The sequence below is a fragment of the Trichomonas vaginalis genome, chromosome V (genome assembly GCF_026262505.1).
Source record: "Trichomonas vaginalis G3 chromosome V, whole genome shotgun sequence".
NCBI lineage: Eukaryota > Parabasalia > Trichomonadida > Trichomonadidae > Trichomonas > Trichomonas vaginalis.
In genome coordinates, this window is record NC_067207.1 from 34,626,846 (window position 1) to 34,649,676 (window position 22,831).

General features: G+C 44.8%; 17 protein-coding genes and 1 pseudogene across 18 annotated transcripts, besides 3 other annotated features; 12 read left to right on the plus strand and 6 right to left on the minus strand.

Moving 5' to 3' along the window:
- Window positions 1-34: 34 nt before the first annotated feature.
- On the plus strand, window positions 35-598 carry TVAGG3_0456960 (RNA polymerase II transcription regulator recruiting protein; the record flags this gene model as incomplete). Its single annotated transcript, XM_001295399.1, has 1 exon — window positions 35-598. The coding sequence occupies one exon, from the start codon at window positions 35-37 to the stop codon at window positions 596-598; it is 564 nt and encodes a 187-aa protein (XP_001295400.1).
- Window positions 599-807: 209 nt separating this feature from the next.
- Window positions 808-1,626, plus strand: TVAGG3_0456970 (phage tail repeat-like family; the record flags this gene model as incomplete). The annotated part of the gene is made up of 1 exon (XM_051234871.1): window positions 808-1,626. One exon carries the CDS (start codon window positions 808-810, stop codon window positions 1,624-1,626), a length of 819 nt encoding a protein of 272 aa, XP_051104601.1.
- A 319-nt stretch (window positions 1,627-1,945) lies between these two features.
- Window positions 1,946-2,128, plus strand: TVAGG3_0456980 (uncharacterized protein; the record flags this gene model as incomplete). The annotated part of the gene is made up of 1 exon (XM_051234872.1): window positions 1,946-2,128. One exon carries the CDS (start codon window positions 1,946-1,948, stop codon window positions 2,126-2,128), a length of 183 nt encoding a protein of 60 aa, XP_051104602.1.
- Window positions 2,129-2,146: 18 nt separating this feature from the next.
- TVAGG3_0456990 (serine threonine-protein phosphatase family) lies at window positions 2,147-2,389 on the plus strand (the record flags this gene model as incomplete). Its single annotated transcript, XM_051234873.1, has 1 exon — window positions 2,147-2,389. One exon carries the CDS (start codon window positions 2,147-2,149, stop codon window positions 2,387-2,389), a length of 243 nt encoding a protein of 80 aa, XP_051104603.1.
- Window positions 2,390-2,393: 4 nt separating this feature from the next.
- TVAGG3_0457000 (uncharacterized protein) lies at window positions 2,394-2,981 on the minus strand (the record flags this gene model as incomplete). The annotated part of the gene is made up of 1 exon (XM_051234874.1): window positions 2,394-2,981. The coding sequence occupies one exon, from the start codon at window positions 2,979-2,981 to the stop codon at window positions 2,394-2,396; it is 588 nt and encodes a 195-aa protein (XP_051104604.1).
- Window positions 2,982-3,696: 715 nt separating this feature from the next.
- Window positions 3,697-22,831: part of a mobile genetic element that runs on past the window's edge.
- On the minus strand, window positions 4,776-5,735 carry TVAGG3_0457020 (uncharacterized protein; the record flags this gene model as incomplete). Its single annotated transcript, XM_051234875.1, has 1 exon — window positions 4,776-5,735. The coding sequence occupies one exon, from the start codon at window positions 5,733-5,735 to the stop codon at window positions 4,776-4,778; it is 960 nt and encodes a 319-aa protein (XP_051104605.1).
- On the plus strand, window positions 5,752-6,153 carry TVAGG3_0457030 (uncharacterized protein; the record flags this gene model as incomplete). Its single annotated transcript, XM_051234876.1, has 1 exon — window positions 5,752-6,153. One exon carries the CDS (start codon window positions 5,752-5,754, stop codon window positions 6,151-6,153), a length of 402 nt encoding a protein of 133 aa, XP_051104606.1.
- TVAGG3_0457040 (phage tail repeat-like family) lies at window positions 6,345-6,914 on the plus strand (the record flags this gene model as incomplete). Its single annotated transcript, XM_051234877.1, has 1 exon — window positions 6,345-6,914. A coding segment is annotated over one exon (570 nt), but the record flags the coding sequence as incomplete, so codon positions are not given.
- On the plus strand, window positions 6,975-8,245 carry TVAGG3_0457050 (uncharacterized protein; the record flags this gene model as incomplete). The annotated part of the gene is made up of 1 exon (XM_051234878.1): window positions 6,975-8,245. A coding segment is annotated over one exon (1,271 nt), but the record flags the coding sequence as incomplete, so codon positions are not given.
- TVAGG3_0457060 (uncharacterized protein) lies at window positions 9,121-9,381 on the minus strand (the record flags this gene model as incomplete). Its single annotated transcript, XM_051234879.1, has 1 exon — window positions 9,121-9,381. The coding sequence occupies one exon, from the start codon at window positions 9,379-9,381 to the stop codon at window positions 9,121-9,123; it is 261 nt and encodes an 86-aa protein (XP_051104609.1).
- Window positions 9,412-9,675, plus strand: TVAGG3_0457070 (uncharacterized protein; the record flags this gene model as incomplete). Its single annotated transcript, XM_051234880.1, has 1 exon — window positions 9,412-9,675. One exon carries the CDS (start codon window positions 9,412-9,414, stop codon window positions 9,673-9,675), a length of 264 nt encoding a protein of 87 aa, XP_051104610.1.
- On the minus strand, window positions 9,849-10,409 carry TVAGG3_0457080 (uncharacterized protein; the record flags this gene model as incomplete). The annotated part of the gene is made up of 1 exon (XM_051234881.1): window positions 9,849-10,409. A coding segment is annotated over one exon (561 nt), but the record flags the coding sequence as incomplete, so codon positions are not given.
- TVAGG3_0457090 (uncharacterized protein) lies at window positions 10,746-11,231 on the plus strand (the record flags this gene model as incomplete). The annotated part of the gene is made up of 1 exon (XM_001294733.2): window positions 10,746-11,231. The coding sequence occupies one exon, from the start codon at window positions 10,746-10,748 to the stop codon at window positions 11,229-11,231; it is 486 nt and encodes a 161-aa protein (XP_001294734.2).
- On the minus strand, window positions 13,079-13,540 carry TVAGG3_0457100 (membrane-spanning 4-domains subfamily A MS4A -related family; the record flags this gene model as incomplete). The annotated part of the gene is made up of 1 exon (XM_001294732.1): window positions 13,079-13,540. A coding segment is annotated over one exon (462 nt), but the record flags the coding sequence as incomplete, so codon positions are not given.
- Window positions 14,752-15,539, plus strand: TVAGG3_0457110 (uncharacterized protein; the record flags this gene model as incomplete). The annotated part of the gene is made up of 1 exon (XM_051234882.1): window positions 14,752-15,539. A coding segment is annotated over one exon (788 nt), but the record flags the coding sequence as incomplete, so codon positions are not given.
- On the plus strand, window positions 17,132-18,250 carry TVAGG3_0457120 (LP04239P family; the record flags this gene model as incomplete). Its single annotated transcript, XM_051234883.1, has 1 exon — window positions 17,132-18,250. A coding segment is annotated over one exon (1,119 nt), but the record flags the coding sequence as incomplete, so codon positions are not given.
- TVAGG3_0457130 lies at window positions 20,291-21,051 on the minus strand (annotated as a pseudogene). Its single transcript has one exon. A coding segment is annotated over exon 1 (761 nt).
- Window positions 21,414-22,434: a mobile genetic element.
- TVAGG3_0457150 (ribonuclease H-like family) lies at window positions 21,514-22,272 on the plus strand (the record flags this gene model as incomplete). Its single annotated transcript, XM_051234884.1, has 1 exon — window positions 21,514-22,272. One exon carries the CDS (start codon window positions 21,514-21,516, stop codon window positions 22,270-22,272), a length of 759 nt encoding a protein of 252 aa, XP_051104614.1.
- Window positions 22,459-22,523: a mobile genetic element.

Here is a 22,831-nt window from a genome sequence, read left to right on the forward strand (position 1 = left end):
TTGAATTGATTTCAATTTCATTAATTTGCACCAAATGGATTCTAAAAAGACTATTAAGGATAAAATATTTACTAAAAGTCCCTTCACTGCTAAAGAGGACGAGAAGCTAAGGAAGATTGTCAAATCATATGAGCGAATTAACGAAATTAATTGGCAATTTGTAGCACAACAAATGGAAACTCGTAATTCAAGGCAATGCAAAGACAGATGGATAAATTACCTGGATTCAAAAATCAATAGAGAGCCATTCAGAATGGAAGAAAATTATTATCTTTTAAAGCTTGTCGAAGAATATGGTCGCAAATGGAAATTCATTGCCAAAAAGCTCAAAAATAGGACTGATGTTTCTGTTAAAGCTCAATATAGAAAACTGATGAGAAGAAGTGCAAATCTTCAAAATGTTCACTTAATATCAACAACAAGTTACTCAATTCGCGGTAAATCAAAGAAATCCGTAAATAATGATGAGGAAAGCAAGGCGATCAATCAATCATGTAATCAAAATAGGAATGAAGCAAAATCTGTTTTTGATTTGTTATTAAAAAAAAGTAGTGGGGCTTCCAGGCACTTCGTGCCCTCTAGCCCCGAAGATGTTTAGTATAAATGAAGTTTTTATTCGGAAAATTGTTAGTCTTCTGGTGTGAATTCGGAGGACTCTTCTTCTTCCTCCATTGCTTCTGGGAAGAAGCCTTCTTCTGGGTCGAAAACATTATATAATGTGTCGCTTTTCACAAATTATATATGTTTTCATGCTTTGTCACTTTTCTGTCACTTTTCAGGAAAAAACATTTTTATTATTATATATAAATGAATTTTACAAAACCTCCGTTACCGTTCTTTGGAAATAAGAGTAAATGTAAAGATATTATATTGAGAGAACTTAAGAAACTACCGAATGGTCTAACATTTGTAGATTTGTTCGGTGGAAGTTTCTATATATCCCATTTGTGCCATACAATATTCCCAGACTCAAAGATTATATGCAATGACTTCGACAACTATATGGACCGTCTCAAACATATTCCAGACACAAACAATATATTGAAAGAGTTAAAAGAAAAGATACCTATAGGTAAGATGGAACGTATACCATTAGATAACAAAAATATTGTGAGAGAGGTTTTGAAAAAAGCAGAATATATAGACTGGGATAGTATATCTGCTAGACTATTATATAGTGGTTCTATAAGAGTTCATGACATTGAAACACTTATGTCAAAAGTTTTATATCTTAACTATACAAATGTTTTCAAAGAGGACATAGAAAAATATATTGAGGGTATAGAGTTTGTGAGATGTCATTGGACAGAGTTGTATGAAAAATATAAAGACAAGGAAAATGTTTTCTTTATAGTGGACCCACCGTTCTATAACACATGGGATTTTCAATACCAAGTAGACTGGACTTTGAGAGACTCTTTAGAAACTTTAGACGTTATACATAACCATCCATGCTTTTACTTTACATCCGATAAAAGTGGTTTGGAAACCGTTATGAGATGGTTAGAGGACATACATGACTATGAGTTTAGATATGACAAGATAGAATATGAGAGAGGTCCTATAAACCAGAGAAAGTGTCATAACAAAGAAATTTTATTAGTAAGTAAATGTGGTTTGAAATAGGACTACTTGTTTTAGGTTTTTTCCATTGTGTCATTTATTTATTTGACGTGGCAGAAAAGTACAGAGAATATGAAGATGAACCAATGCCTGCAAATGTTCAGTATATGTACTCGTAAGAGATATTTTTATCTAATATTAAATGGACGCACAGAACTTAGCGAATGCACAGCAACCTGGACAACCAAACCCAGAGAATATTCCAAATGAAGTTAGAATACAAACTGCAATGGCAAACTATGGTCAAGTGCCAACAGATGTACAAATGCAAACTGCCATGTCAAATGACGCTGCGTTAGGTTTGCCACCATGGTATGCAAATATGAGATGGAAAGAGTTTTATACAAACCCTGAAGTGGGATATAAACAACTTTATGCAGATGACGCGAACACAGGAGTTGACCCAGAATATGTTTTCTACCAGAGGAGAAACAGAATGTATGAGCTCCAGTTAAAGAATGCTATGGAACTCAACAGGAAACGTAAGAGACTAGGCGGACATTAGATTTTTACATATAGTAAAATGGGTTTCTTCAGTAAGATAGGAAACTTCTTTCGAAATGTTGGAAGAGGTATATGGAATGGAATAAAATCTGTCGGAAGAGGAATTTGGAACGGTGTCAAAAATATTGGTAAAAGGGTAGGTCAGTTCGTTGGTATTATACCTAAAGACCCTGAACCAGAAGAACAAGCTCCTGTTATACAACAGCCTGAACCTGCACCACAGTCTAGTTGGCAACCAAATCCAACACCTCAACCGTATTAAAAAATTATATTTTTACCGTTCGATAGTAGTTGTATATGAAACTAAGTTCTAAGTAAAACGCATGGTATAATGGAATTATTCTTTTTCTTCCATCTGTAGTAAACCATACTTGAAAGTCTGAAATACTTCCACTTGGTGGTTCGTATAACTTTGTAGGTTTTTCGTAAAAGTCATTTGCCAAGCATAAGAAAGAGTTTTGGGCGCCAGAAAATGAAGCATGAACAATAATAGCATCTTGGTCGAAAACATTTTCATATGTTCCATTAGGGTTTTCGACTTCATAAAAGTCTGGGTGTACTGGATATGCTGCAGGCTGATTTAACATCCTCATAAATCTATACCATGCCAAGTTGTTATATTTTGTAGAAATATAAACGTTTTCTCCAAGGTCTTCTATTCTATTGATTTTAACAGTTGCATTTTTCCTGTCATAAATAATATCGAGATGGTATTCTCCTTCGTCAATGTTATACTGTTTTGCATATTCGATATAGATATCGTTTATTTTTTCTTGAAAAGCTTGAAGAGTTGTTTCTAAGTTTACAAGCAAACTAACTTGTAAAAGTTTTCCCTGTTCAAATTTCTCATACATACGTTTTTTCTTTGTTATAGTATCGAACTTCAAAACCGACCGTAAATGGGAAACCATGTATGGCTTCTGAAATGAACTTCATTCTACGAAAGCCAATAGCTTTTGTGACAGATGGGTCTCTTAGCCATCTTAATGGGTAGTCAAAACGATAGCCTTCATGCTTTACGGTCTCTGTCTCAAACTTTTGACCGACATTAGTAAAAAGTTCATCTAATGGTTTAGTTGTAGCAACTCTTGAATTTTCTTTTTCTATTGGAAGCATATTTTATCTAGAATAAAAATGTCAAATGAAACAGCGTCTATGAGAGAAATACAACACAACCGACAACTCATTATGCAAGCTCTAAATAAGAACACAACAAACTTTTCAAACTATTCTAAGATATCTGAGTCATTGAAAGAAGGAAACTTAAAACTGACATTAAACCCAATGACAGATGAGTTTCTATTTCAAGACAAGAAGAACAATACTGTCTGTATAAATCCAACAAAAGGAACTTTAAACGAGAAACCTATAAATGAACTTCTTTTGAAAGCAGATGTTGACAACAAAGCTGACAAAGAATATGTAGACGATGCAATAGCAAAAGAAGAAGAAAGAGCTAACAATGCTTATGCAACAAAAGAACATACTCATCCTGAACTAGCAGACAAAACATATGTTGACAATAAAATGTCAAGTGAAGTGACAAGAGCTGAAAACGAATATTCTAAAAAGACTCATATACATTCTATATCTGAAATAACAGACTTACAAGAAACCTTAAACAGGAAAAGTGACGTTGGACATACACATACCATTGCAAATATTACAAACTTACAAGAAACCTTAAACAGGAAAAGTGCCGTTGGACATACACATTCTATATCTGAAATAACAGACTTAAACGTTAGCCTTGAAAAGAAAGCGGATGAGGAATGTGTGGCTAGTAAGTTAGAGAAGAAAGCAGATAAGGAATATGTGGATGAAAAAGATAATGAAATTATAGAAAGGGCTGAATGGTATCATGAATGGACATCGAAGATTTTAAAAACTAAAGCTGATACAGGATGGGTTTCAGGATGTTTAGACCTTAAAGCAGATAAAACTTATGTTAACGATGAGTTAGAGAAGAAAGCAAATAAGACTCATACACATACAAGTTTTACAACTGTTAGAGCAGACGACATAATACTGAACTTTGACCTTGGTTCAAGTGCACCTTTAGAGAATCCGAGTACAAGCGTAAAAGATACTCTTAACAATTTAGATAAGAGTTGCAGGAATATCGAAGATCATGCCAGAAACTTTGAAGCATATGAACTACCCGCAATGTTAGACAAGAAAGCAGACAAAACAGAGCTTCAAACATTAAAGACAGAAATACTTCAAACATTATATCCTATAGGCTCTATTTATACGTCAATGAACTCAACAAATCCAGAAACAGTTCTGGGTTTTGGAACTTGGACTCAAATAGTCGACAGGTTTTTGTATTGTGCAAACTCTTCAAAGGAAACAGGTGGAAGTAAAACGATTTCAGGTGCAAATTTACCTGCACACAGTCACTACATAAATTTAAGTACATCTCAAGCAGGTTGGCATAAGCATAGATATTGGGGTTGGTCAGAAATGACAAAAGGTAAAGGATATGATGTTAAAGACGACGTTAAGTTTGCTATAAATGGTTACTGGGATGACACTTGGGGAGAAGGAGACCATACACATCGCGTTTCAGGATATACGCAAACAACGGGACAAAGTAAAGAATACATGCCACCTTACATGACAGTTTACGCATGGTATAGAAATGCTTAGTCGTCATTTTCAACTTCTTTAGCATATTCGTCAGGAGTTGTCTTATATTTGTTAGGAACTGTCTTTGAAAGTATACCACCTTGAACTTTGACAAGTTTGAAACGAGGTCTGACAATAGTAGTTTTATCTTCTGCTTGCAGTGTGTACATTTTGCCATGTTTGCCTAAAACTTCATAATATTCTCTTGTATACTTTCTTCTATTTTTACGAACACGAATGTGAGTACCTGTCGGGTTCCCATTGTTGTCATAGTCAATAGTATTTTCATATGGGTCGCGTTTAGGTATTTCTATTTTTACTTTGTCACCTTTCTGAAGTTTGAAGCCCGGCATTCTTTCTTGTTTGTCTCTTTTGACTAAATTATTAAATATATAGTCTTTCTCTAAGTCAGGGTTGTTTTTCATTTCTTCGGGGGAGTGGTTTCCCAAACCTTTTTGTTTACGGCTATTGTAAATATTTAAAACTTGTCTCATCTTTGCCATGGAGAAGTGTCTATATTTGTCGTCATATGACATTTCATTTGCTTCACCACCTTGTGGTTGGTTTAAGTCTCTTAACATTTTTATACAACCGTCAATGACACCAAGAGCAGAATGGTTTTGGTCGACAATGAAATATTGGTTTACATTTTTTGAACGCAGATAGTTTTTTACATCATCTGATTTGAAAGAACTTTCACAGTCAGATGTCAGTTTTGTTGGATGGTATTTGTCAACGAATATTGTCAAAGCAGTTTTCACATCTAAAATATTTTTGGACCATAATGGTATGGCTTCACAGTATCTTGTGTTTTGACCGACAAATATTAGCCAGTATGGTGGTCCATCTGTTCTAACTCTCGGAATGTTTTCCAAGATATCCATAAACCAAGCATTTGGTGTTGAACTAAAGATTTTTATCATGAGTGCTTTCTTTGTCGCTTTAGAAACATAGGGGTCCTTGTTTGGATTCGTCATTTTTATCCTATAAGAAATGGGTTTATTTGGCGCATTAGCAGGAGTTGCATCCAGATTTTTGCCCGCAGTGGGAACAATAGCCAGAGGTGTATTTGGAGTTGGAAGGAAGATTTTGAGTACATTAGGTATACTTAAAGAGAAAGCACAACCTATTATACAAACTGTACAGAAAGGTTGGGATGTAGCACGAGATGCAACAAATCTTATTCCAAATCCTGAAACAAGAGGAAAAGTTCAAGGATGGATGGACAATGTAGGAAGACAAGCAGGAAACTATTATAACAAAGCAAATGACTACTATAACCAAGCAGGACACTATATGGACCAAGGTGAAAGATTCTTTAACAGAGGATATAACCATGCACAACAATGGGTAAACAATAACCAACCTCAACCGCCTCAAACGTGGGGAATGTAAAGTTTTTTACTGAGATGAAATGAACAATACAGCATTGAGACAAATGGGTTCAAGATGGATTTGTCGACTTCCAGCAGTTACACCACGTGTTTGTCAAGTTCTTCCTATACCTCAGGAAGTTTTAGACCGACTTAAAAAACAACAACAACCAGTTGAAAACAAACCAAACTAAAATTTTTTACTGAGATGAAATGACCGAAGAAGTTGAAACGGTAGATTTGACACCACAAACAAAAAGTTCAGAACCATTGTCAAAACCTGTCAAAGAACTTACAGATGAAGAGAAAAATTCAATAATAGAAAGTGCCAGGTCTGGAAATACAAACCCTAACTACAAAGTCACTTTTCATAAAAATGGAACGGCAAGTATCTCAAAAAAGAAACAGACTCTCACAAATAAAATATTGAAGTCTGAAGGAGCTTTCGAGACAACAGATGGAAAAGTTTACTTCACTGACCAACAGTTCATTATAGAACATCTCATTGACTTAGAGTCGAAATATTCTAAACTTTACAACAAACACAAAAAGTTGAAAGGAAAACAAAAACAAATGGCATATGATATTTATGAAGATGTTGACGACACAACTGTTCCTGCAAGTGAAGTAAAGTCAGAGAAACCGAAAAGTGACGAAAAACCGATAGAAGAAGAAAAACCAAAAACTGAAGATAAACCAAAACCAAAGTTTAGTTTGGAAACTAAACCAAGTCAACCTTCATTAGCTGGTATGGGTTGGCGTCAAAGACTTATGGCAGCAGGCGGTTATGTTAAGTAAAGAAAAAAATATTTTTTTATTTTTATAAAAATTCCCCCATATAGAATGGATAGAAAATCTGCTAGAATAAAAGCAGAGTTACAAAGATATGGTTGGAGAGTTTCGAAGAATTTTAAATATAGGAAGGGAAGACCCATAAAAGTCTATGACAAATTGTCTGGTCTTCGCTACGAAATGGATTTGGAAACAGCACGTGCAAATTATCCAAACAGACTAGAGAGGTTAGAAGAAGAACGTCTTATGGACATGCCTTTCGATGTTAGTGAACCTCAAGTTGAAGGACACGACGGCTTTGCCAGATTCTACTGGAAACATGACGAACAGTTGCATCCTTTGAGAAGGAAAAAAGGTAGTGCAGAGGATGGTCATGCTCCCATGGAAAGAACAAGATATGCATATGAGAAGTACCGTGAAGTTAGAAGTCAAATTACTTCTGGTCGAACCTTTACAGTAAACTTTGACGAAGGAAAGAACAAAGAAGGCTTCATGGGTGTACTTGCTGCCATACAAGACGGAAATAAGAAAGGACACAATCTCAGATTGACCATAACAGATTTGGATGGTCACATTTACTATGCACATGGCAATGTCACAACAGCTGCAATGCTTCTTGACGCTTTCAAGACTACAAAGAGAGAACAAATGGTTGACTCCGACTCAGACATTTTGAATGCAATTGAAGGAATTGCAAGTGTCAAGTTCGAATGGTACCAACCTAACCCTCAAGCAGTCAGACAACATGCTGGATACTTCCCCTTCATAAATAAGTCTGACATTGACTTGACAAGGTATGGAATTTACAATTCAATTGAAACAATTGTCAATGAACCTTGCATTCTTACATGTCTCAGGAACTCTGGTCTTGTTACAGAAGAGAAGATGAAGTATCTTGAGTCATGTGTGAAGACAAGGTACATTCTCAGAGGTCAATTGGCAAAAATTGCACCGTTGGCAAATGTCAATATCCGAGTCAACATACCTACAGCTAAAGGTTCTTCACATGACGACTATGTTGTTGAGTTCAATTTACCATGGTTGAAGATTGTAATTGTCCACAACCACTTCATGTTGAACGAAAGTCTTACAAACCCATTGTTCGGAAAAGGCAAGTGCAACATTGTCAGAGCTGTAAACATTCTTTTCGAGAAAGGTTTGTTGGAACCAATTCCAGATGACAAGCTGACAGAAACTTTTGTACCAAAAGACGAAACAAACTTTTCACTGTTAGCAAGACCAAAAGTTGTTCCAGACAAAGTTCTAGTACAAAAGAAGTACACAATTCCACAAGGAGTTGGATTGTTCGGATACCAACCTGAACCAGAAGAACTTCCAATGAGGTTGCAAGAACTTCAAGATGCTATAAACAAACTTCCATTGAGACATCCAATTGACGTCAAATTGTATTGGAGAGCATCTGAGTTAGGTCAGAAGGTTTTATATGAAACAGGTTGCTTCGACGATGTTTATGAGATAACAGGAGAAGTTTCTCAGAAGATAAGAGACTCACTTGAATTTCCACAAACTGGACCAATTGGTTGCGACAAGTTCGACTCAGATGAAAAGATATACTATGTCGACCTTAACGCTGCATACATGAGGTTTGTCCAATATATTCCGACTGGAATTCCAAACGAAGATGGTGAGTTCCCGGGAAGGAACTATACAGTTGGAAAAGTCATACAACAACTGTATGATATTAGGAAAGCTTCAAACCCCAAACTTGCAATGACACTCAAATTGCTTATGAATTCGACATGGGGATATTCCATTAAGAAACCTCAAGAGATGAAGAGTAAACATTATGAGAAGGTCGACAACTTTGTTGAAAGGTTTTCTCCTTTTGTTTTGAAGTACGAATTCACTCAAGGTCAAAGTGGCTTAGTAACCACATTAAAACCTATTGTCGAACATTGGTCTTACCCTCAGTTCGCAAAGGCAGTCCTTGACAACTACAACAAATTCTTCTCCGAAGTCAAATCGAAAGTTGTGGTTTACTATGAGAACATTGACGCACTCATGACGAACGAAGAAGGGTACAACAAACTCATTGAAATGGGCATGGTCGGTGAGAAGATGGGTCAATTCAAATTGGACAAAATTTTCACCGAAGTTCATGTCCTCTCCAAGCGTAAGTACTGGGGCATACTTGAAGACGGCACAGAAATAAAACATTGCATGAAATAAAAAATTTTTATTCGAATTTGAATTTAAATGTGGGAATTCTTGGGAACGGGAAAGGCTTATTTACTTGAGGAACAGGTAAAGGTGGTGGAGGTGGAGGTGGTGGCAACCAGTCCATTTTATATTCCTTCCTAGCTAATTTCCGTTTAATTTCATGGTCGCCCTCGGAGTCTTTGAATCGGACAGGTCGAGTTACACCATTCTTGGTCTCAAACTCATATATAACCTGTTTGTCTGTATTTTCTTCGACTATGGCACGAGACACAAACATTGACCAAACGGACAAAAAGTGTCATTTCGGATGGTCAAGCAGCCCAATCGCATTCGAGCACTTCGAAGAAGCCTTACGTTCCAAGGGAGAGGGTGTCTGGTGCAAGGCAGAGGTCATGAAACTCTACGAGCAGTACATCCTCAATGCCTGGGAGGACAAATCGTCCTTGGATTGGCAATTCTACCAACTCCTCTGGGACGACCTCCTACGCAACTGGATAACGAAAGAGTCCAATTCAAAGGTCGGGAACTAATTTTGCAAATTACCCTTAATTTAACATACTTATCCAAATAAACACCTAAATTTACTTGGGGTTTCCCCTAAAATAAATTTTTTTTACTCTTAGAACCACTCGAGGTTCTCCTTACGGTTGTTGAGCTTGTCACCGTCAATGTGTCTGACCCTCGTCTTCTTGTCTGGATTTGGAACCCATTGCATACCGACAAGCCTTCCCATGGAAACTGAACCGTAATTCGAAGGTTAAGGTTCAAGTGTCCCAAGTTGTTGAGGACTGGGGTAAGAACCTTGCCTGTCTCCTTGTTGCGGATTTGGTATGGGTAGGGTTGGGAAATTTCGTAAGCGTCATCGACAACAAGGGTTGCCCAAACTTCCTTTTCTTCGTGTTTCTCTTCTTCTTCTTCCTCTTCTTCCTCTTCTTTGATAATACCTTCGGCAATTCTGTGTTCACGAAGTACGGTGTTGCATGTTCTGTCCTTTCCGAGTACCTTCCAGATGGCGTCTATCTCTTCGAAGAAACGGTAGATGAGTCGGGCAAGGTTTTGGTTCTCTATGTTGTATTGGCGCAAGGTTTCCGCGAAATCGTTCAGGACTTTCTTATTGGAAGCTTGGTTCGTGAGGACTTCGACTTTGAGATTGGTTATCTCTTCCATAAGACTACTTTGGAGAGTCTTAATGGTGTTTGACAGATGAGCGTTCAATTGGGCAATTTGAATTTGAACTGGGCGCTTGCCTGGCAACCTTGAAAGGACATCTTTCATTGAGTTTGGCTTCGGTGCTTGTTCGGACATCGAAAAAATGAAGTGGTTTGAGAATGACGGTTTTACTTCAAAAAGCTTGTTATGACAGTTATGTCATACTCTTATATACGAAAAAAGGAGATTTGACAGAATGTCAAATCTCCTCAAAAAGTGACAGTTTACATGGCAAACAACTGCGAGCAATTTTTAGCCATTTTGGCTGAGAACTAGGGTCTGCGAGGTACATAGATAGAATCAGTACCTCGCAGACTCTAGTTCTCTATATGGCGCCGAAAATTTGTTAAAATATTTTTTCAATATAGACTTCTGAAATAATTAAATTATTCTCAAATTCTCACAAATTATTTCATTTCAAATTTGTTTAAAATGAATTTGTACACCTTAGTTGATTCAGCTTGGCTTGAAACAGCTCTAGCACAGATTCAAATGCGCACACCGTTAGCCATTGTTCTCACAAATGTTCCATTAGTCAACAACACTATTCGTTCATCAATTAACAAGATAACATTTTACAAAGCTCTCTTATGTAATAGACTAATTACTATTGAAGAGTACTTACATCATACATACAAACTTCAAGAGTTTACTACTTTCTACATTAAATATAATAATCGACTCTACGAGTGTTCATCCATTTTGAAACACAGAGATGACACTCTCCTTACCGATTATTTGATATTACAAAGTTCAAACGACTCTCGTATACAGGAAGAACCCTCATCAGCCAGCACTCCTCTACAACGCCAGCTTTCATCAGCCAGCACTACCAACTCTGTTCCACAGCAACAGCTCTCAACAGCCAACGCTCCTCTACAAAGCCCACTTTCTGCCAACACCCCGCCACAACGCTAGCTCTCTGCCAACGCTCCTCTTCAACGCCAGCTTTCATTAGCCAGCAGTACCAACACTCCCCCACAGCCACAACTCTCTGCCAGCACTCCCCCACAACGCCAGCTCTCTGCCAACTCTCCCCCACAACGCCAGCTCTCTGCCAACTCTCTTCCACAGCAACAACTCTCTGCCAACACCTCGGCGCAGCAACAACTCTCTGCCAACACCCAGACACAACGCCAGCTCTCTGCCAACTCTCTTCCACAGCAACAACTCTCTGCCAACACTCCTCTTCAACGCCAACTCTCTGCCAACTCTCTTCCACAGCAACAACTCTCTGCCAACACCCCCACAACGCCAGCTCTCTGCCAACTCTCTTCCACAGCAACAACTCTCTGCCAACACTCATCTTCAACGCCAGCTCTCTGCCAACACCTCGGCACAGCAACAACTCTCTGCCAACACTCATCTTCAACGCCAGCTCTCTGCCAACACCTCGGCGCAGCAACAACTCTCTGCCAACACCCAGACACAACTCCAGCTCTCTGCCAACTCTCTTCCACAGCAACAACTCTCTGCCAACACCCAGACACAACTCCAGCTCTCTGCCAACTCTCTTCCACAGCAACAACTCTCTGCCAACACCCAGACACAACGCCAGCTCTCTGCCAACTCTCTTCCACAGCAACAACTCTCTGCCAACACCCCCACAACGCCAGCTCTCTGCCAACTCTCTTCCACAGCAACAACTCTCTGCCAACACCCCCACAACGCCAGCTCTCTGCCAACTCTCTTCCACAGCAACAACTCTCTGCCAACACCCCCACAACGCCAGCTCTCTGCCAACTCTCTTCTACAGCAACAACTCTCTGCCAACACTCCTCTTCAACGCCAGCTCTCTGCCAACACCTCGGCACAGCAACAACTCTCTGCCAACACCCCCACAACGCCAGCTCTCTGCCAAAACTCATCTTCAACGCCAGCTATCTGCCAAAACTTCGGCACAGCAACAACTCTCTGCCAACACCCAGACACAATTCCAGCTCTCTGCCAACACCCCTCTTCAGCGCCAGCTATCTGCCAACACTTCGGCACAGCAACAACTCTCTGCCAACACTCTTCCACAGCAACAACTCTCTGCCAACACTCCTCTTCAACGCCAACTCTCTGCCAACACTCTTCCACAGCAACAACTCTCTGCCAACACCCCCACAACGCCAGCTCTCTGCCAAAACTCATCTTCAACGCCAGCTATCTGCCAAAACTTCGGCACAGCAACAACTCTCTGCCAACACCCAGACACAATTCCAGCTCTCTGCCAACACCCCTCTTCAGCGCCAGCTATCTGCCAACACTTCGGCACAGCAACAACTCTCTGCCAACACTCTTCCACAGCAACAACTCTCTGCCAACACTCCTCTTCAACGCCAACTCTCTGCCAACACTCTTTCCACAGCAACAACTCTCTGCCAACACCCTCACAACGCCAGCTCTCTGCCAACACTCCCCCACAGCCACAACTCTCTGCCAACACCCCCACAACGCCAGCTCTCTGCCAACACTCCCCCACAGCCACAACTCTCTGCCAACACTCCTCTTCAACGCCAACTCTCTGCCAATACTCATCTTCAACGCCAGCTCTCTGCCAACACCTCGGCACAGCAACAACTCTCTGCCAACACTCTTCCACAACGCCAGCTCTCTGCCAACACTCCTCTTCAACGCCAGCTCTCTGCCAACACTCCTCTTCAACGCCAACTCTCTGCCAACACTCTTCCACAGCAACAACTCTCTGCCAACACTCTTCCACAACGCCAGCTCTCTGCCAACACTCCTCTTCAACGCCAGCTCTCTGCCAACACTCCTCTTCAACGCCAACTCTCTGCCAACACTCTTCCACAACGCCAGCTCTCTGCCAACACCCCCACAACGCCAGCTCTCTGCCAACACTCCCCCACAGCCACAACTCTCTGCCAACACTCCTCTTCAACGCCAGCTCTCTGCCAACACTCTTCCACAGCAACAACTCTCTGCCAACACTCCTCTTCAACGCCAACTCTCTGCCAATACTCATCTTCAACGCCAGCTCTCTGCCAACACCTCGGCACAGCAACAACTCTCTGCCAACACTCTTCCACAACGCCAGCTCTCTGCCAACACTCCTCTTCAACGCCAGCTCTCTGCCAACACTCCTCTTCAACGCCAACTCTCTGCCAACACTCCTCTTCAACGCCAACTCTCTGCCAACACTCCTCTTCAACGCCAACTCTCTGCCAATACTCATCTTCAACGCCAGCTCTCTGCCAACACTCTTCTACAGCAACAACTCTCTGCCAACACTCCTCTTCAACGCCAGCTCTCTGCCAACACTCTTCCACAGCAACAACTCTCTGCCAACACTCCTCTTCAACGCCAACTCTCTGCCAATACTCATCTTCAACGCCAGCTCTCTGCCAACACCTCGGCACAGCAACAACTCTCTGCCAACACTCTTCCACAACGCCAGCTCTCTGCCAACACTCCTCTTCAACGCCAGCTCTCTGCCAACACTCCTCTTCAACGCCAACTCTCTGCCAACACTCCTCTTCAACGCCAACTCTCTGCCAACACTCCTCTTCAACGCCAACTCTCTGCCAATACTCATCTTCAACGCCAGCTCTCTGCCAACACTCTTCTACAGCAACAACTCTCTGCCAACACTCTTCCACAGCAACAACTCTCTGCCAACTCTCTTCCACAGCAACAACTCTCTGCCAACACTCATCTTCAACGCCAGCTCTCTGCCAACACCTCGGCACAGCAACAACTCTCTGCCAACACTCATCTTCAACGCCAGCTCTCTGCCAACACCTCGGCGCAGCAACAACTCTCTGCCAACACCCAGACACAACTCCAGCTCTCTGCCAACTCTCTTCCACAGCAACAACTCTCTGCCAACACCCAGACACAACTCCAGCTCTCTGCCAACTCTCTTCCACAGCAACAACTCTCTGCCAACACCCCCACAACGCCAGCTCTCTGCCAACTCTCTTCCACAGCAACAACTCTCTGCCAACACCCCCACAACGCCAGCTCTCTGCCAACTCTCTTCCACAGCAACAACTCTCTGCCAACACCCCCACAACGCCAGCTCTCTGCCAACTCTCTTCTACAGCAACAACTCTCTGCCAACACTCCTCTTCAACGCCAGCTCTCTGCCAACACCTCGGCACAGCAACAACTCTCTGCCAACACCCCCCACAACGCCAGCTCTCTGCCAAAACTCATCTTCAACGCCAGCTATCTGCCAAAACTTCGGCACAGCAACAACTCTCTGCCAACACCCAGACACAATTCCAGCTCTCTGCCAACACCCCTCTTCAGCGCCAGCTATCTGCCAACACTTCGGCACAGCAACAACTCTCTGCCAACACTCTTCCACAGCAACAACTCTCTGCCAACACTCCTCTTCAACGCCAACTCTCTGCCAACACTCTTCCACAGCAACAACTCTCTGCCAACACCCCCACAACGCCAGCTCTCTGCCAACACTCCCCCACAGCCACAACTCTCTGCCAACACCCCCACAACGCCAGCTCTCTGCCAACACTCCCCCACAGCCACAACTCTCTGCCAACACTCCTCTTCAACGCCAACTCTCTGCCAATACTCATCTTCAACGCCAGCTCTCTGCCAACACCTCGGCACAGCAACAACTCTCTGCCAACACTCTTCCACAACGCCAGCTCTCTGCCAACTCTCTTCTACAGCAACAACTCTCTGCCAACACTCCTCTTCAACGCCAGCTCTCTGCCAACTCTCTTCCACAGCAACAACTCTCTGCCAACACCCCCACAACGCCAGCTCTCTGCCAACTCTCTTCCACAGCAACAACTCTCTGCCAACACCCCCACAACGCCAGCTCTCTGCCAACTCTCTTCCACAGCAACAACTCTCTGCCAACACTCCTCTTCAACGCCAGCTCTCTGCCAACACCTCGGCACAGCAACAACTCTCTGCCAACACCCCCCACAACGCCAGCTCTCTGCCAACACTCTTCCACAGCAACAACTCTCTGCCAACACCCCCACAACGCCAGCTCTCTGCCAAAACTCATCTTCAACGCCAGCTATCTGCCAACACCTCGGCACAGCAACAACTCTCTGCCAACACTCTTCCACAGCAACAACTCTCTGCCAACACCCCTCTTCAGCGCCAACTCTCTGCCAACACTCTTCCACAGCAACAACTCTCTGCCAACACTCCTCTTCAACGCCAACTCTCTGCCAATACTCATCTTCAACGCCAGCTCTCTGCCAACACCTCGGCACAGCAACAACTCTCTGCTAACACTCTTCCACAGCAACAACTCTCTGCCAACACTCCTCTTCAACGCCAGCTCTCTGCCAACACCTCGGCACAACGCCAGCTCTCTGCCAACACCCCCACAACGCCAGCTCTCTGCCAACACTCCCCAGCAGCACAACTCCTGCCAACACTCCCTCTTCAACGCCAGCTCTCTGCCAACACTCTTCCACAGCAACAACTCTCTGCCAACACTCCTCTTCAACGCCAACTCTCTGCCAATACTCATCTTCAACGCCAGCTTCGCCACCAAACACCTCGGCACAGCAACAACTCTCTGCCAACACTCTTCCACAGCAACAACTCTCTGCCAACACCCCCACAACGCCAGCTCTCTGCCAACTCTCTTCTACAGCAACAACTCTCTGCCAACACTCCTCTTCAACGCCAGCTCTCTGCCAACACTCTTCCCACAGCAACAACTCTCTGCCAACACTCCTCTTCAACGCCAACTCTCTGCAATACTCATCTTCAACGCCAGCTCTCTGCCAACACCTCGGACAGCAACAACTCTCTGCCAACACTCTTCCACAACGCCAGCTCTCTGCCAACACTTTCTACAGCACAACTCTCTGCCAACACTCCTCTTCAACGCCAGCTCTCTGCCAACACTCTTCCACAGCAACAACTCTCTGCCAACACTCCTCTTCAACGCCAGCTTCTCTGCCAATACTCATCTTCAACGCCAGCTCTCTGCCAACACCTCGGCACAGCAACAACTCTCTGCCAACACTCTTCACACGCCAGCTCTCTGCCAACACTCCTCTTCAACGCCAGCTCTCTGCCAACACTCCTCTTCAACGCCAACTCTCTGCCAACACTCTTCCACAGCAACAACTCTCTGCCAACACTCTTCCACAACGCCAGCCTCTGCCAACACTCCTCTTCAACGCCAGCTCTCTGCCAACACTCTTCACAGCAACAACTCTCTGCCAACACTCCTCTTCAACGCCAACTCTCTGCCAATACTCATCTTCAACGCCAGCTCTCTGCCAACACCTCGGCACAGCAACAACTCTCTGCCAACACTCTTCCACAGCAACAACTCTCTGCCAACACTCCTCTTCAACGCCAGCTCTCTGCCAACACCTCGGCACAACGCCAGCTCTCTGCCAACACCCCCACAACGCCAGCTCTCTGCCAACACTCCCCCACAGCCACAACTCTCTGCCAACACTCCTCTTCAACGCCAGCTCTCTGCCAACACTCTTCCACAGCAACAACTCTCTGCCAACACTCCTCTTCAACGCCAACTCTCTGCCAATACTCATCTTCAACGCCAGCTCTCTGCCAACACCTCGGCACAGCAACAACTCTCTGCCAACACTCTTCCACAACGCCAGCTCTCTGCCAACACTCCTCTTCAACGCCAGCTCTCTGCCAACACTCCTCTTCAACGCCAGCTCTCTGCCAACACCTCGGCACAGCAACAACTCTCTGCCAACACTCTTCCACAACGCCAGCTCTCTGCCAACACTCCTCTTCAACGCCAGCTCTCTGCCAACACTCCTCTTCAACGCCAACTCTCTGCCAACACTCTTCCACAGCAACAACTCTCTGCCAACTCTCTTCCACAGCAACAACTCTCTGCCAACACTCATCTTCAACGCCAGCTCTCTGCCAACACCTCGGCACAGCAACAACTCTCTGCTAACACTCTTCCACAGCAACAACTCTCTGCCAACACTCCTCTTCAACCCAGCTCTCTGCCAACACCTCGGCACAACGCCAGCTCTCTGCCAACACCCCCACAACGCCAGCTCTCTGCCAACACTCCCCCACAGCCACAACTCTCTGCCAACACTCCTCTTCAACGCCAGCTCTCTCTGCCAACACTCTTCCACAGCAACAACTCTCTGCCAACACTCCTCTTCAACGCCAACTCTCTGCCAATACTCATCTTCAACGCCAGCTCTCTGCCAACACCTCGGCACAGCAACAACTCTCTGCCAACACTCTTCCACAGCAACAACTCTCTGCCAACACCCCCACAACGCCAGCTCTCTGCCAACTCTCTTCTACAGCAACAACTCTCTGCCAACACTCCTCTTCAACGCCAGCTCTCTGCCAACACTCTTCCACAGCAACAACTCTCTGCCAACACTCCTCTTCAACGCCAACTCTCTGCCAATACTCATCTTCAACGCCAGCTCTCTGCCAACACCTCGGCACAGCAACAACTCTCTGCCAACACTCTTCCACAACGCCAGCTCTCTGCCAACACTCTTCTACAGCAACAACTCTCTGCCAACACTCCTCTTCAACGCCAGCTCTCTGCCAACACTCTTCCACAGCAACAACTCTCTGCCAACACTCCTCTTCAACGCCAGCTCTCTGCCAATACTCATCTTCAACGCCAGCTCTCTGCCAACACCTTCGGCACAGCTCTCTGCCAACACTTCTCCACAACGCCAGCTCTCTGCCAACACTCCTCTTCAACGCCAGCTCTCTGCCAACACTCCTCTTCAACGCCAACTCTCTGCCAACACTCTTCCACAGCAACAACTCTCTGCCAACACTCTTCCACAACGCCAGCTCTCTGCCAACACTCCTCTTCAACGCCAACTCTCTGCCAACACTCTTCCACAGCAACAACTCTCTGCCAACACTCCTCTTCAACGCCAACTCTCTGCCAATACTCATCTTCAACGCCAGCTCTCTGCCAACACCTCGGCACAGCAACAACTCTCTGCTAACACTCTTCCACAGCAACAACTCTCTGCCAACACTCCTTTCAACGCCAGCTCTCTGCCAACACCTCGGCACAACGCCAGCTCTCTGCCAACACCCCACAACGCCAGCTCTCTGCCAACACTCCCCACAGCCAACTCTCTGCCAACACTCCTCTTCAACGCCAGCTCTCTGCCAACACTCTTCCACAGCAACAACTCTCTGCCAACACTCCTCTTCAACGCCAACTCTCTGCCAATACTCATCTTCAACGCCAGCTCTCTGCCAACACCTCGGCACAGCAACAACTCTCTGCCAACACTCTTCCACAACGCCAGCTCTCTGCCAACACTCCTCTTCAACGCCAGCTCTCTGCCAACACTCCTCTTCAACGCCAGCTCTCTGCCAACACTCGGCACAGCAACAACTCTCTGCCAACACTCTTCCACAACGCCAGCTCTCTGCCAACACTCCTCTTCAACGCGCTCTCTGCCAACACTCCTCTTCAACGCCAACTCTCTGCCAACACTCTTCCACAGCAACAACTCTCTGCCAACTCTCTTCCACAGCAACAACTCTCTGCCAACACTCATCTTCAACGCCAGCTCTCTGCCAACACCTCGGCACAGCAACAACTCTCTGCCAACACTCATCTTCAACGCCAGCTCTCTGCCAACACCTCGGCGCAGCAACAACTCTCTGCCAACACCCAGACACAACTCCAGCTCTCTGCCAACTCTCTTCCACAGCAACAACTCTCTGCCAACACCCAGACACAACTCCAGCTCTCTGCCAACTCTCTTCCACAGCAACAACTCTCTGCCAACACCCCCACAACGCCAGCTCTCTGCCACTCTCTTCCACAGCAACAACTCTCTGCCAACACCCCACAACGCCAGCTCTCTGCCAACTCTCTTCCACAGCAACAACTCTCTGCCAACACCCCCACAACGCCAGCTCTCTGCCAACTCTCTTCTACAGCAACAACTCTCTGCCAACACTCTCCTCTTCAACGCCAACTCTCTGCCAACACTCTTCCACAGCAACAACTCTCTGCCAACACCCCCAAACGCCAGCTCTCTGGCCAAAACTCATCTTCAACGCCAGCTATCTGCCAAAACTTCGGCACAGCAACAACTCTCTGCCAACACCCAGACACAATTCCAGCTCTCTGCCAACACCCCTCTTCAGCGCCAGCTATCTGCCAACACTTCGGCACAGCAACAACTCTCTGCCAACACTCTTCCACAGCAACAACTCTCTGCCAACACTCCTCTTCAACGCCAACTCTCTGCCAACACTCTTCCGCAACAACTCTCTGCCAACACCCCACAACGCCAGCTCTCTGCAACACTCCCCCACAGCCACAACTCTCTGCCACCCCCACAACGCCAGCTCTCTGCCAACACTCCCCCACAGCCACAACTCTCTGCCAACACTCCTCTTCAACGCCAAGTCTCTGCCAATACTCATCTTCAACGCCAGCTCTCTGCCAACACCTCGCACAGCAACAACTCTCTGCCAACACTCTTCCACAACGCCAGCTCTCTGCCAACTCTCTTCTACAGCAACAACTCTCTGCCAACACTCCTCTTCAACGCCAGCTCTCTGCCAACTCTCTTCCACAGCAACAACTCTCTGCCAACACCCCCACAACGCCAGCTCTCTGCCAACTCTCTTCCACAGCAACAACTCTCTGCCAACACCCCCACAACGCCAGCTCTCTGCAACTCTCTTCCACAGCAACAACTCTCTGCCAACACTCCTCTTCAACGCCAGCTCTCTGCCAACACCTCGGCACAGCAACAACTCTCTGCCAACACCCCCCACAACGCCAGCTCTCTGCCAACACTCTTCCACAGCAACAACTCTCTGCCAACACCCCCACAACGCCAGCTCTCTGCCAAAACTCATCTTCAACGCCAGCTATCTGCCAACACCTCGGCACAGCAACAACTCTCTGCCAACACTCTTCCACAGCAACAACTCTCTGCCAACACCCCTCTTCAGCGCCAGCTATCTGCCAACACTTCGGCACAGCAACAACTCTCTGCCAACACTCCTCTTCAACGCCAACTCTCTGCCAACACTCTTCCACAGCAACAACTCTCTGCCAACACCCCCACAACGCCAGCTCTCTGCCAACTCTCTTCTACAGCAACAACTCTCTGCCAACACTCCTCTTCAACGCCAGCTCTCTGCCAACACTCTTCCACAGCAACAACTCTCTGCCAACACTCCTCTTCAACGCCAACTCTCTGCCAATACTCATCTTCAACGCCAGCTCTCTGCCAACACCTCGGCACAGCAACAACTCTCTGCCAACACTCTTCCACAACGCCAGCTCTCTGCCAACACTCTTCTACAGCAACAACTCTCTGCCAACACTCCTCTTCAACGCCAGCTCTCTGCCAACACTCTTCCACAGCAACAACTCTCTGCCAACACTCCTCTTCAACGCCAGCTCTCTGCCAATACTCATCTTCAACGCCAGCTCTCTGCCAACACCTCGGCACAGCAACAACTCTCTGCCAACACTCTTCCACAACGCCAGCTCTCTGCCAACACTCCTCTTCAACGCCAGCTCTCTGCCAACACTCCTCTTCAACGCCAACTCTCTGCCAACACTCTTCCACAGCAACAACTCTCTGCCAACACTCTTCCACAACGCCAGCTCTCTGCCAACACTCCTCTTCAACGCCAGCTCTCTGCCAACACTCCTCTTCAACGCCAACTCTCTGCCAATACTCATCTTCAACGCCAGCTCTCTGCCAACACTCTTCTACAGCAACAACTCTCTGCCAACACTCCTCTTCAACGCCAGCTCTCTGCCAACACCTCGGCACAGCAACAACTCTCTGCTAACACTCTTCCACAGCAACAACTCTCTGCCAACACTCCTCTTCAACGCCAGCTCTCTGCCAACACCTCGGCACAACAACAACTCTCTGCCAACACTCCCCCACAGCAACAGCTCTCTGCCAATACTCAGCCTCAGCCTCACCCATCTGTGTCTATTCCCCTTAAGCGCGGGAGACCCAAAGTTAATGTACCAAAAGATCTTAATGTAACTATTAGAAACCTAATTGAGCAGCATGGCCATCTTGGAATAATCTCCGCCTATAACCAAATAAATAAAGATATCGAATATGCCAAATCTCATTTTGAGGCATTTTTGGACATGAAGACGGGTATTGTTCCACAGCCAACGCCTACCCAAACATGGTTCTCCGCTATTGAACGTTTTAAGCCCCTGAATCAAATTTCTTCCACAATTCCTTCCGGACTTATGATTGAAGAGTCTCCATTATCATTTCCATCTGAGCTGAGGAACATTAAATATCTTACAAACCCTCTTCCACATCCCCCCTCAAGACATATGGTAGAAAGAGCTTTTAGAGAGCTAGGCTTGGCACGTCCAAGGGGACCCTATCGGCCAAAAGGAAAGACAAGATACTTAGCTGCCTTTCCTAACCAAATATGGCACGTTGATATCCACTTTCTTGGCAAAAAGAGAAGTCAGATTCTTTATGCTGTGATTGATGACTGCACAAGGCTCATCATAGAATGGCAGCATCTTTCGTCAAAACATGCTAGCCAAACAGTGAAAGTAATTAAGAGAGCAATAGCCCGTTATGGACCACCACATACAATTTGGTCCGATAATGGCGGCGAGAATAAAGGCGAGTTCCTAAAGGCTATGAGGGTTCGGGGGATCAATAATGTATATATTGTCCCCCATTGCCCATACCAAAATGGGAAAATCGAGCGCTTGTGGCCTAACATAGAGAGCAGAGAGTTGTCATGGGCAAAGATTCAACAATGGGTTGAGTACTATAATGCTAAACCTCATCTAGCATTACCAACTCATTATGTGAATGGAAAACAAATTCACTATAGCCCATCTGAAATGTGGAAGAAACTTCCAATTTGGAAGAGGGGAATGCCGGCAAAATGGATTGTGGATGGAGTCTCTCAAGATTTTCTTCCAGGTTCACTTATGGCCAATGAGATGCCAGAGCTCCAAGGAATCGAAGAAGATGAATGAGAAAAAGAAGGAGAGGAAGTTGAAGAAGAAGAAAATAAGGCGAATCCGGTTGAAATAGAAGAAGATAGTAATGAAGAAGAAGAATACGAAGTAAATTATGAAGAAGAATATCAAGAAGATTATGAAGACCCTTATGAAGAAGATTATGATGATTCATTTTAATATTACGAATAAAATGTCACTTTTTCTATTTTTGACACGTAAAGTTGTCACTTTTCTGTCAACCGTTTTTATCGTTTTCGTATATAACAAACCAAAAAACGTTTTTTGAGGAACCGAAAGAGTTCAGGCAAACGTTCATATTCCGGATATGTTGGGAGCAGTTCGAAACATCTGAGCTGACTTTCGGACAAAATTGGGACAATGTCAACAAATTCATCTTTGGTCGGACTGCTTGAAGGTAAGTCCCTTACATGTAAGTAGCTCTGGTAAAGTCTTCTCATTTCTGCTAACTTTTGGAGTATAGCTTCGTAGTTTAGAAGTTTTAATTTTAATTGTCTTATTCCACTCTTGACATCTAAACGGTAACTATCCATGAGGTCAAGAGTAGCTTTGGTAG